The sequence below is a fragment of the Hipposideros armiger genome, unplaced genomic scaffold (genome assembly GCF_001890085.2).
Source record: "Hipposideros armiger isolate ML-2016 unplaced genomic scaffold, ASM189008v1 scaffold_378, whole genome shotgun sequence".
Classification (NCBI taxonomy): Eukaryota; Metazoa; Chordata; class Mammalia; order Chiroptera; family Hipposideridae; genus Hipposideros; species Hipposideros armiger.
Window position 1 is genome coordinate 473928 of NW_017731728.1, and position 12023 is coordinate 485950.

Below are 12023 nucleotides of genomic sequence, written 5' to 3' on the forward strand. Positions count from 1 at the left end.
CGCCCGGCAGGGCGGAGGGAAGGGCTGGGGGCGTGGCCTAAGGCTCGGGGGCCGGCGGCGGCGGCAGCAGGGAGCTGGGAAGCGAGAAGCCGGGAGCGCGGGGCTCAGTCGGGGGGCGGCGGCGGCGGCGGCGGCGGCTCCGGGGATGGCGGCGGCTCCGCTGCTCCTGCTGCTGCTGCTTGTGCCGGTGCCGCTGCTGCCGCTGCTGGCCCAGGGGCCCGGGGGGGCGCTGGGAAACCGGCATGCGGTGTACTGGAACAGCTCCAACCAGCAGTGAGTCGGGGGCCAGGGAGCCGTGCGTCCCGCGTCAGCGAGGGGGGAGCTGGTGGGCCCGGGAAGTCCTGGGGGAACCTGGGGTGGGAGTCCTGGGAGGGCACAGCTGGGGGCTGGGAGGCGACGGAGAGGGGGACACACTCTATGGGCGTCTGCGAAACTCAGGGAGGGGGTCTGAAAGAGGCTGTGGAGGTATAGTAAGGAGGGCTTGGGCCGTGCGGAGGAGGCTGCTCAGCGACCCCGCACCCCACCTTGGCTTCTCTCCACACCTGCCGCTGGAATCGCGTACCCCTATCCCACGATGCCCCCCATCTTCACCCCCTTCGGCCGGGCTGAGGTTTGGGAGTATCAGCGTGCTAGGGATAGGCCGCCGGCACTTGGGGGGCCCAGGGATGACCTGTTTTCAGTGGTGAGGGTTTGAAGGGGTTCTGTCTCCGACTCCTGCTTTTAAAAGTGGGGTCCAGAGCTGAGGCAGGGAGTCTGACTGAGTAGCTCCTCAAACGAAGGCAAAAGGGTGCCCTGGTTGTGTGGATAAGCCCGGCTGGGGTGAGCTGGGACTAGGTCGCCGAGTTAGGGGGCCCCCGGAGGTGTTGCTTGGTGAGGATGGGGACGTAGGGTACCGGTGAAAAGGAAGGAGGCAGGGAGATGTCGGCGTGTCACACGCGCGCGCACACACACACACACACACACACACCCGCCCGGGCTGCGAGCGGCGTGTTGCTCAGTGTAAGCGGGCGTGCGCGGCTGTCAGTGTGCGTGTGTGTCTGAGTGTGTGATTTGTGTGTCTGCGTCGGCGATCGTCTGGGGGTGGGAGCAGGCGACGGGTCGGGGAAGGGGCTGCGGTCGCTGTCCGCGTGGCCGGCCGCGTCTGGGCTCGGGTGGCTGTCGGCGCCGCCGCGGTCTGGGCGGGTGTCAGGGCGGCCGTGTGGTTTCCCGGGTGTGTGGCGCGGCGGCTGGGTGCCGGCTGCGGGGCCAGATCCTCATTCTGCTCAGTCCTCGCTGCCCTTGTCTTCTCCTCCCCACGGAGCGGCCGTGTGGATCACCGCGGCCGCCTCCGTGTGTGTCTGTGTGTTGGGGGTGATCCCTGGGGACGCGGGGGTCACTGTCACACCTGCCCAGGCGGCGGCGCCGGCATTGCCTCGGGCTCCCCACCCCGGGGGGGGGGCGACTCGGGAGCAATGGCGAGGCCCCAGGGGAGGGGACCGGCAGGGCCTGGCGGCTGCGACCTCCAACCTCCCAGGGGAGGGGCTGCCGCTCGCCGCTCCGCTCTTTGTTGTTTGGGGCTCCGCGCCTCCCCCTCTCCCTCCTCGCGCCCGGAGTGTCAGACTGGGGGTGGGGATGAGCCAACGACGCCCCCCTCTCGCTTTCCTTAGAAACCTCGGAGTGGGGATGCGGCCCCTCCCCCCGGAGCGGGACTCGGAGAACTCCGGGGGCGCTGGGGGCCGACTCCCCAGGTCTATCTAGCTTGTCCCCCTCCCCCAGACTCACACGCCCGCCCCCCGCCCCGCTAGAGTCTCGCGGGCAGTGGAGAGCGCGCAGGCTGAGGGGCCTGGGTTCCCCACCACCCTCGGGGCGCCCCCGCGTTCTTAGCAGAACCCAGAACTAGGGATATGCGGGAATGGCCGGGGTGGGGGGTGTTGTTGATCAGGTTCGCCTCCCCCGCATACACCTGGGCGCAGGTGAAAGCCCTGGGAGGGGATGGGGGAGCCCGGGTTCCGGGAGCCTCCTTTCTGTCTTCCCGGCTCCCCGCAGGTCTGGACCGGCAGAGGTAGGAGAGGGTGCGCAACCGGCCCGGAGGCCGCCGCCGCCCCCGCCTCGCTTCCTCGGCCTTTGTTGCCGCTGCGCCGGGCTCCCCGGCTCTCTCACTGCGGCAGCCGCGGCCCCATAAATCGTGAGAGCGACGTGCTCCGGAGCCGGGAGTGGAGAGGGCCAGGGAGCTGGGGGCGGGGCCGGGCCGAGCCACAGGCTCCCGCGCCCCCTCCCCCCGGTCACGTGAGCTGGTCTCCTGGCTCCCACCCCCAGTCACGTGCGGAGGGTCTCTGCCCCTTGAGGTCACGTGGAGAGGGTCTTGCGACCCCCCCCTCCTCCTGGGGTCACGTGGGAGGGTACTGGTGGGACACGTGCGGCGGCCTCCTTTGACAGACCTGGGGGCCTTGCCCTACACGAGGCCGCCATCTCGCCCTCTGCCCCCCACTCCGTTTGGTCCCCTGGAATAGTGAGACCTTTTTCCAACCTGGCTCAGAAACTAGGGATGGGGGGGTGGGGGACAATACTAGAGGGAAACATGAGAGTGTGAGGTCAAGGGGTCCCCTGAGGCCGGAACTGAAAGGGGGGGCGGCCTTTGGCCGAATATGTGCGCTCTGGCCTGTGCCGTATTTCTTTGCAGAACTGAGCAGAGGTGTTGGTATCCGCCCCTACTCAGGGAGCCTCAGGAACGCCTTTCTCTAGCTGTCTCCCTACCTGTCTCTGTCTCTGAAATGTTTCAGTTCTGATCTTTCATTCATACATTCAGCAAATAATGTATCTAGGCTCTACTGCGTCCACGTTGGTCTGTTTTCTCCCAGTCACTGAGTGCCTTGCGCCCCTGTATTCTCCGCGTCTCGCCGTCTCTTCCCCTGCTGTCAGTGGGCCTCTGTGGACCGGCCTCCACGTCTCTCGGTTCTCTTTCTCTCGGTTTCCGGATCCCTTTCTTTCTCTGTGCCTCAATCCCGTTCCCGGATTTTTCAGTGGATCCGGTCTCTGTTCATCTCCGTTCTCGGGGTGCGTCTCGCTGTCACTCGGCTTCTGTGTGGCTCGCTTTCGGCCGGGCCCTCGCGCTTCTCCGCCGCTGCAGATCAATAAACCTTCGCCGCCGCCGCCGCCGCTGTCGCAGGGAGGAGGGGCCCGGGATGTGGGGCGCGCTGATTCTCTCGCATCCGACGCCGGCAGGAGAAGCCCGGGGTCCGGTCCCGGGATGGCCAGATTCGGCGGGGCCGGGTGCCGAGATCGAGGGCGCCCGAGGGGTGCTGGGGTGTCAGCGTGCACGCGCCGCCCGGCGAGCGTTCCCGCCACCCACCCATTCCCAGCCCCGCGCGCGGACCCCACGCCGCGCACACGTGGTCCGGCCTCGCCTGCTGGAGCGAGCGGCGCGCAGCCTCGGGGGCGCGCGCTAGAGGGGAGGAAAACGGGGTCCGGTGTCTTTACATCCCTCCTCCACTTCCTTAGCTCTGCATCCTGGCGTCTAGAGGTGGGGGTAGGGATTTAACAACTTCAGGGCCCCTTGGGGTCCTTTCCCTACTCCCTGGTCGTTTAGACACCGTTTACTTGCTCTTAATTGCCCGGGGGGGGAGGAGGTTTGCTTCTTCCTGGTCTCCCCGCCGCCCACCCGCCCGGCTCGAGCAGACAGAGCACTGAAGGAGTGGAAGAGAAAGGTGGGAATGTGCGCCGGGCGGTGAGAGCCCGGAGACACGATATAACGGGGTGAGGGGCCACCCCCTCCAGGTGGGGTGTGTCAACACTCGCCTTTCTTTGAGAGAGGTGGGAGGCTAGAAGGGGATGGAGTGAGGAAGAATAGAGAGAGGTTGGAAGGGACTGGCACAACCCAGCCCCCAGATCCCAGCCTGCCCCACCCCCTACTGGGGCGGTTCGGCTCTGGAGGAGGGGTTAGCGGCGAGCTTCGCCAGGCCTGGGGTACCTCCCTCTTCAGTGCCCGGACAGGGAGGATGAGGGAGTCAATGAAAGCACCCAAGCCAGGTAGACACCCCTGCAGTGTGGCTGAGGTTTCCTGGCCTGCTGCCTTTCTGTCCCCAGTCCTCCAGATTCCAACTGGGCACAGTTGTTTTCTCCTATGTGCCCAGCTTGGGGGGCATTTCGGGGGCTGTTCCTGCCACCCAGCCCAGGGATAGGTAAGAGGTGGCTTCTCTCCACCCAGCAAACTTTCTATAAGACTAGTCCCCATCCCGCTGGGGAAACTGAGGCACCTGTAGGAATAGCTCTGGCTTTTGCTTACTCCCTGCTGGCATGGGGTGTGTTGTTAGGGGAACAGGGCAGTGCCCCCAGGGAGGGGCCACTTTAGAGCAGGGAACCTGGGTGAGACTCAAGGACAGAGGGCTGTGTGGCTGCTCCAGACCTGGCCCCCGACCTCTGGTGGCCTCCTCCTCAAAGCCTGAGGAGGTCGACTTCGGGGCTGGGGATAGAGAGGAAAACCTGGAGTGGCAGCTGGGAGCCAGGCCTGGTCTAACTAGTTTTCCTGCTCCCAGCGCCTCAGGCCGAGACTCCTGCCCACCTGAGTGCCAGGGCCAGGGAGGGGCCTGAGTGACCCATCACTACCGTGGGAACCGAGTGGGGCTGGTGACATTCCTGATGACTCAGTGAGGCTGTGCCCATTCTTACCGGGGTGCCCAAGCACCAGCGTTCACCTGGCTGCCTACCTGCCAGGCTTGGATGGGAGTGCTTGGGGAATGGTGGGCAGCACGGCCAAGGCCACGGAAGGAGGGTTAGGTGGGGAGGGACCCTCAAGGCCCCACCTCATGCAGAGGCCTCCGAACTCCTTTCCCTAATTATTGTTTGTGAAACTATGAGGTGCCTGGTGACATGGGGAGCCAGTTCCTCCCCTCCGGGAGTTCTCAGGGACCAGGGACCCCAGTGGTTTGACACTGTCAAGTATCCCATGCCTTCCTGTGTCCCCCACACTCCCGCTCACTGCCAAGATCTGTGCATTCCTACCCTAAGGAAAGGAAGGAGAGCTCCTGCCTTCTGGTCTGTTTCTTTCTCCATTCAGACGTTTCTCCCATCCCCGCATCACTCAGTACCACCGTTAAGACCAGGGCTTAGGTGATGATTGATAAGGCAGGTGGAAATTGCCAGGGACCCAGCGTCTGCTTCTGTGTCCCATAGGAGGCTGGGGGAAGTGAGAGGGACAGCCATCTTGTCTGGGCACTATGCCCACTGCTCTGCCCAGCATCGTTAAGGGGCAGTGGTGCCCAGGTCGAGGAGGGAGATGTAGAGAGGCAAGTTTTGGCTGGTTGATACCACGTGATGCCACGTGGAGCCTTGATATCGAGTCTTTTAGCTCCTTGATCTGTTGTGTCACACATTATTGGGGATCTAATTGCCCATGGCTTCAGGATGGAGGTCAGTGGGACGCAAGGTACAGAGACCAGCGATAGATACTGTAGAGAGGAAATGTGCCAGCGTGTGTAAAATGTGTGGGTGGAAGGGCAGAGAGAAAGAGAGCTTAAGATTGCGGGGTGGGGTGGTCAGCCAATACTGGCACACAAGTCCAGCATATACACAACCGAGCTTTTCTATGTGCCTGCCGCCTAGGAGTGGGCGGTGGACATATTTGTGTGTGTGCCACAGAACTATGCATGTATATGCTTGAAGCCTCCATACATACGTGTGTGAGCGCAGGTCCTGTCGGACTGGCCTTGGGGGTGGACTCGCAGCCAACGGGAAGCATGCAGGGAGAGGTGATGGAGGGTGCGCATCTGTCAGAAAGGATCCCTCCCACCTTCACCCTTCCCATCACTACCTCGAGCCCTCCTCCTCACTGGTGAATTACGGGGGAGGGATGGAGGAAATCCGGGCCTGGGTCTGGGAGTCGCAGGGGCCTGCGCCGTTTCCGTGGCAACTAAAGCATGCGTTCCCTCCTTCCTTCCACCTTTCTCCCCGCCTCTTTTCCTTGGAGGCCGGCCGGGCTTCCCTGCGCCTTTGCTGCCCTCTGGTGGCCGCCAGTAGGAGAGCACGAGCAGCCGGCAAGGAAGGCCAGTGCGAGGTCTGGCGGCACTAGGGCCCTGGGGACAGACAGGGACAGAGAAGAGAGGACGCCCAGAAAAACTGCCGGGAGGCTGGGGGACCCAGGGGAAGGTGTGCGGCGCGGAGAGGTGGGGAGCGGGCTGGCTTAGGGGTTCCCCCTGACCCGCTGCCGGTCCCCTGCAGCCTGCGGCGAGAGGGCTACACGGTGCAGGTGAACGTGAACGACTACCTGGACATTTACTGCCCGCACTACAACAGCTCGGGGCCGGGCGGCGGGGCGGAGCAGTACGTGCTGTACATGGTGAGCCGCGCCGGCTACCGCGCCTGCAACGCCAGCCAGGGCTTCAAGCGCTGGGAGTGCAACCGGCCGCACGCGCCCCACAGCCCCATCAAGTTCTCGGAGAAGTTCCAGCGCTACAGCGCCTTCTCGCTGGGCTACGAGTTCCACGCCGGTCACGAGTACTACTACATCTGTGAGTGACAGCCAGGGGGTGGGGCCCCCTGCGCCGGGGGGCGGGCCGCTAGGAGTGGTACTCCACTACGAGTCGTGGGAACTGAGGACCTCGGGGTTTCAGCTCAGACAGGGTCGTGGGGCTCAGAGAAGGGTTTGGTGGACAGTCTGAAGTCTGGATCGCAGAGTCGCTGTTTCTGTAACCAACATTCCAGGGGCGGCATCTCAGGGGTCGGGTTTCTTAAGGGGTGGTGGACCCACGGGGCTTCTCGGGCACACCGGCGGAGGCCCATGACCAGTGTCCAAAGGGTCAGGGAAGTACTGAAGGAGACTGCCCGGGAGGAGCAGTGGGGGGCGGGGGTGTGAGGAGAGTTTCTGAGTGAGGGCGCGGGGTGCACACCCGGAGAAAGCCACTCAGGCCCCGTCTCTCCTGCTCCCCCAGCCACGCCCACCCACAACCTGCACTGGAAGTGTCTGAGGATGAAAGTGTTCGTCTGCTGCGCCTCCAGTGAGTATAACCGGCTCCCAGCCGCAACCCTATCCTCGGCTCCCCTGCTTTGGGGCTCCCCTGGCTTCCTGGGGGTGGAGGCGGAGGGCACAGGCAAGGGGGACTCACTCCTCAGCCGTAGCAGGGGGAGGGGATCCTGGCCCTGACTCTCCCCTCCTCTCTCCCCACCCGCACCCCACCCCGCAGCATCGCACTCCGGGGAGAAGCCGGTCCCCACTCTCCCCCAGTTCACCATGGGCCCCAATGTGAAGATCAACGTGCTGGGTGAGTGCGCAGCGCCCTCTGGTGGCCACTGCTGGAACCGCAGTCCCCTCCCCGGTGCCTGCTCACCTCGCATGCTTTTCCCCTGAGGACCCCGATCCCTCCTGCCCCCGTGGGTGGTCACGTCCCCGGCTCCCCTGCTGCTGCCGCTGCCGCGTGCCCCCGCCGTGGCGAGCAGCCCAGCCCTCACCAGCCTTCTCTTCCTCTCTCCACAGAAGACTTTGAGGGAGAGAACCCCCAGGTGCCCAAGCTTGAGAAGAGCATCAGCGGGACCAGCCCCAAGCGGGAGCACCTGCCCCTGGCGGTGGGCATCGCCTTCTTCCTGATGACACTCTTGGCCTCCTAGTCCTGCCCCTCCCTTGACGGGGGGAGAGATCGGGCGGGGCGGGGCCAGAATAGGGAGCCTTTGCTCCCTCCAAGGGAAGCCCAGACTGGCGGCCTAGACCCCCCTGCAATGGCTGGAAGTGGGGTCTGCACCATACATCTGTGCCCACCCCTTCTGCCCCCTCCACCCATGCAGAGCACTGTAGTGGACCAGGCACAGGGACGGCCACGGGTCCCAGTGGCCTTGTGGCTCTGGTAATGTTTGGTACCAAACTGGGGGGCCGTAAAGGGCAGTGCTCAGGACTCCCTGCCCCCTGGTACCTTTCTCTGACCCCTGGTGCCCTCCCCCTTTGTCCCCCTAGAGAGATAAATATGCCCCAGAGAGGCCAAATCAAAGTGTGGGAGACACCTCCATCCCTCTCTTCCAGGGGCAGAACATGGGGAGGGGACTAGAGGGGTGAGGAGGTGGCATCGCCCGCCCACTGCCGCCTTCCCCTGTTTACAGCAATAAGCACGTCCTCCTCCCCCAACTCCTGCTCCCAGGATTGTGGTTTGGATTGAATCCAAGTTTACAAGTAGACACCCCCTGGGGGTGGTGGGCAGTAGACATGGGTGACAAGGGGTGGGCATTGGGGTGCCAGGCAGGCATGTACAGACTCTATATCTCTATATATAATGTACAGACAGACAGAGTCCCTCCCCCTCCTTAACCCCCTGACCTCCCCTGACTTCCCCTTCCAGCTTCAGACCCCTTCCCCACCAGGCTAGGCCCCCCCCACTGGGGGACCCCCTGGCCCCTCTTTTGTCTTCTGTGAAGACAAGACCTATGCAACGCACAGACACTTTTGGAGACCGTGAGACAACAACGTCCCCTTCCCTCCAGCCCTGAGCCAGGACCCAGCTCCCAGGACCTGCTCTGCCCACCCTCTGTGGTCCCCACCCATCCTCCTGGGCCTTTTTCAAGTGCTTTGGCTGTGACTTTCATACTCTGCTCTTAGTCTAAAAAAATAAACTGGAGATAAAAATAACTGAGTGTGTGTGATTTCCAGGGGCCGTGAGCCTTGTGTACACTGATTAGACGCCCCCCCACCCCCCACCCCCAGGCCACAGGGTCTGCGTGGGGGAGGAGATTCTAGAGCCAAAGGGACAAACACCTTGTTCTAAGGAGGCAGCTCTGTGGAGGAAGCAACGCCTCCCCAGCGGGGACTGATGGCTTCGGGCAGCTCATTCAACCTCTCTGAGCCTTGAGTATCTCCTCAGAAAACCTGGGTTATAATACATTTCTCTCATAAGGATTAAATGACGGAGTGTGCGGCTCAATTACGCCTTTCTCCTTTCCCTCCCACTCCAGGTTGTAAACCTAGATAGGAAAAAACTCTATCTTTATTTTCACTTGCCTGTAACTGAGATTTAACATTCTCTTATGTACTTGGGCAACAAGCCACAACAGTTAACTGCGCCTGTGACTTCAAAACCAACAGAAATCGCAGGTGTTTTCAGACTGCATTATAGTTTCGGAAGCTCTCTCTCAATAGCGTTTACTCCCAACCCTACATGGAGATGACCGTGGTTGTTAGACCTTCCTTGTTTTAATGTGTTAATAAAGAAGCATATAACTATGCCCCCAAAAAGTGACTGTTTTGATAACTATGTTTCAATATAATTGGTTTCCTTCATAACTTTATTTTATTCGTTTAAGATCTCACGACCAAAGGGCTGAGAGTTTGCTGGTGCTGGGAGTGTAACTACTGCTGCCCCCTGCATCCGACTGGAGCAGCGGTTCTCAACCTGTGGGTCGTGACCCCTTTGGGGGTCAAACGATCCTTTCACAGGGGTCGCCTAAGATCTTCGGAAAACAAAAAGATATTTACATTACAATTCATAACAGTAGCAAAATTACAGTTATAGAGTAGCAACGAAAATAATTTTATGGTTGGGGGTCACCACAACATGAGGAACTGTATTAAGGGGTCGTGGCATTAGGAAGGTTGAGAACCGCTGGTCTGGAGAGTGAGGAGTCAGGGGGAAGAGGGAAGAAGACCAAGGCTCTTCTCAGGGGCCAGGCTGGGTGAGGTCAGAGTTGCACAGTTGGGCACTGAGTGGGGTTGCCAACAGGGCCCCAAATCTACCCAGCTGGCCCCGGGAGGGGGTGTTTATTTTTTTTTACTGGGGAACAGTGTGTTTCTCCAGGACCCATCAGCTCCAAGTCAAGTAGTTGTTTTCAGTCTAGTTGTGGAGAGCGCATTTCAGTGGCCCATTTGGGGGATCGAACTGGCAACCTTGGTGTTATGAGCACTGCGCTCTAACCACCTGAGCTAACCGGCCACCCCGAGGGATGTCTTTTTCTCATTGCCAAGCTGTGCACCGTTGGCATTGCATCACAACCAGGTTCCCTAACTGGCACTGTGTGGGCAGGCTGGGTCCTGGGTGAGTGGCCCTCCTGTGTGTCCTTGTGGCTCTTGCCAGCGGCATTGTGAGAGTCCCTGGGCAGCAGGGACTGTGTCTTCTCCTCCTCTGTACTCATGAGACATGGGAAATGGAATTTCAGCCGGGCCCTGGAGGGTGAGTAGGTTTCCTACTGACAGAGCTGGGAGGAGCGGGGCTGGGAACCAGGAATGGCCAGTGCACCAGTCTGAGGCGCCCTATCCTGGGATGAGGCTGAAAAGGTAGGCTCACCCACCCACTCGACTGTGGGTCCTCCTGATATTGACTACCTGCCGAGGGCCATGCTCCAGCCTGGGTACTGGGGTACGAAGAAGACAGTCTGGGGCCAGCCGAGTGGCTCAGTCGGTTAAGAGCTCGCTCAAGAGTGCAAGCTCTGAGCAACAGGATTGCTGGTTCGATTCCCGGTCTGAGCTGAGCTGCCACTGAGCTGCCAACGGGTGGCAGGATAGCGCAGCTAAAAAAAATAAATAAAAATAAAAAATAAAAAAAAGACAGTCTGCTCTCAGATAAGCTCCTATTGGTTGTCGGAAAAGTAACAATGCATGTTTGCAACAGATGGCGCTAGTTCATTTTTGGAAGTACTAGAGTCATTCGCATCTATGTTTTTGCTATGTCATTTGACAGCTGACAGTTCTAGCTTCATTCTAAAAAACAATTGAGCAGTTAAGAGCTCGCTCAAGAGTTTGAGCTCTGAGCAACAGCGGTTCGAGTCCTGGCCCGAGCTGAGCAGCCAACAGGTGGCAGGATGGCTCAGCTGAAAAAATTAAATTAAATTTAAAAAGAATTGAGCTATTTGGTTGAGTTTTGGAGATTTTACAAGTTGAAGATGGAAGACCAAACTGTGCATTTTTGCCATATTTTACTGTTTTACTTCCATNGTTGAGTTTTGGAGATTTTACAAGTTGAAGATGGAAGACCAAACTGTGCATTTTTGCCATATTTTACTGTTTTACTTCCATAAAGGGAAGAATGCACATCAAGCTTGTGAAAAGTTGCACAAAGTTTACAGTGACAATGCTCTATAAGAACGTCAGTGCCAACGATGGTTCATGAGATTCCGTGCTGATTTTGATCTCAATGATGCTCCTCGGTCAGGGAGGCCCACCAAGGTTCATGATAACAAAATAAAGGCATTGGTAGAGTCAAACCCACGTTACACAACACGAGAGATTGCAGGAACCTTGAACATCCATCATTCAAGCATTCACAACCACCTCAAGAAGCTGGGATACGTAAGCAAGCTCAATATTTGGGTTCCCCTTGAAATCAAAGAAGTTCATTTGATGGTGCATATAAACATCTGCAATATGCTCATTAAACGTGAGGAAAATGATCCTTTTTTGAAGCGATTGATAACTGGTGATGAGAAGTGGATTGTTTGCAATGGGTGTGCATATGATCTTGGTCCCGACGTGATGATTCGCCTCAAACAACATGGAAAGCAGACATTCATCAGAGGAAGGTTATGATCTCAGTGTGGTGGGATTTAAAGGTGTCATGTTTTTCTAGCTCCTACCAAGGAACCAAACAATCAATTCGAATGTGTACTGTCGACAATTGGACAGTTTGAATGAATCCATCACCCAGAAACATCCAGAGCTTGTTAATTGTAAAGGAGTTGTGTTCCATCGCGACAACGTGAGACCACACACAAGTTTGATCACCTGTCAAAAATTATTGGAACTTGGGCCGGCCGAGTGGCGCGTTGGTTAAGAGCTGGCTTGGGACGCCAGCTCTGAGCAGCAGAGCCCTGGTTCGGATCCCACATGAGGGACAGTGACACTGCCCTCTACAGCTAAGATGCTGAACAACAGCTCGACCTAGAGCTGGGCTGCTGTGAGTCACCGGCGACGGCGTAGGCTGCAGCCTCTGCTGCAGTGGGCTGCAATAAGCTACCATGAGTGGCTGGCAGCCAGTGTGAGCTTCCAAGAACCACCATGATCGGCTGTCCAGTGGTCAGAGACCAATCTGCCTCAGCCAGGAAGAGCACAATGATCACAATACCAACATGGGCCAGTGAAGCGA

At 59.3% G+C, this 12023-nt stretch overlaps 1 protein-coding gene across 2 annotated transcripts; it reads left to right on the top strand.

Moving 5' to 3' along the window:
- Positions 1–76: 76 nt before the first annotated feature.
- Positions 77–9080, top strand: EFNA3 (ephrin A3). Of its 2 annotated transcripts, XM_019662483.1 has the most exons (5): positions 77–273; positions 6193–6482; positions 6903–6968; positions 7155–7232; positions 7445–8581. In XM_019662483.1, the coding sequence occupies exons 1-5, from the start codon at positions 146–148 to the stop codon at positions 7573–7575; spliced, it is 693 nt and encodes a 230-aa protein (XP_019518028.1). In that variant the 5' UTR covers positions 77–145; the 3' UTR covers positions 7576–8581. The 2 variants fall into 2 exon arrangements, with proteins under 2 accessions (XP_019518028.1, XP_019518029.1); XM_019662484.1 differs by lacking the exon at positions 7155–7232 and having other exon boundaries at positions 92–273; positions 7445–9080.
- The last annotated feature ends 2943 nt before the right edge of the window (positions 9081–12023 follow it).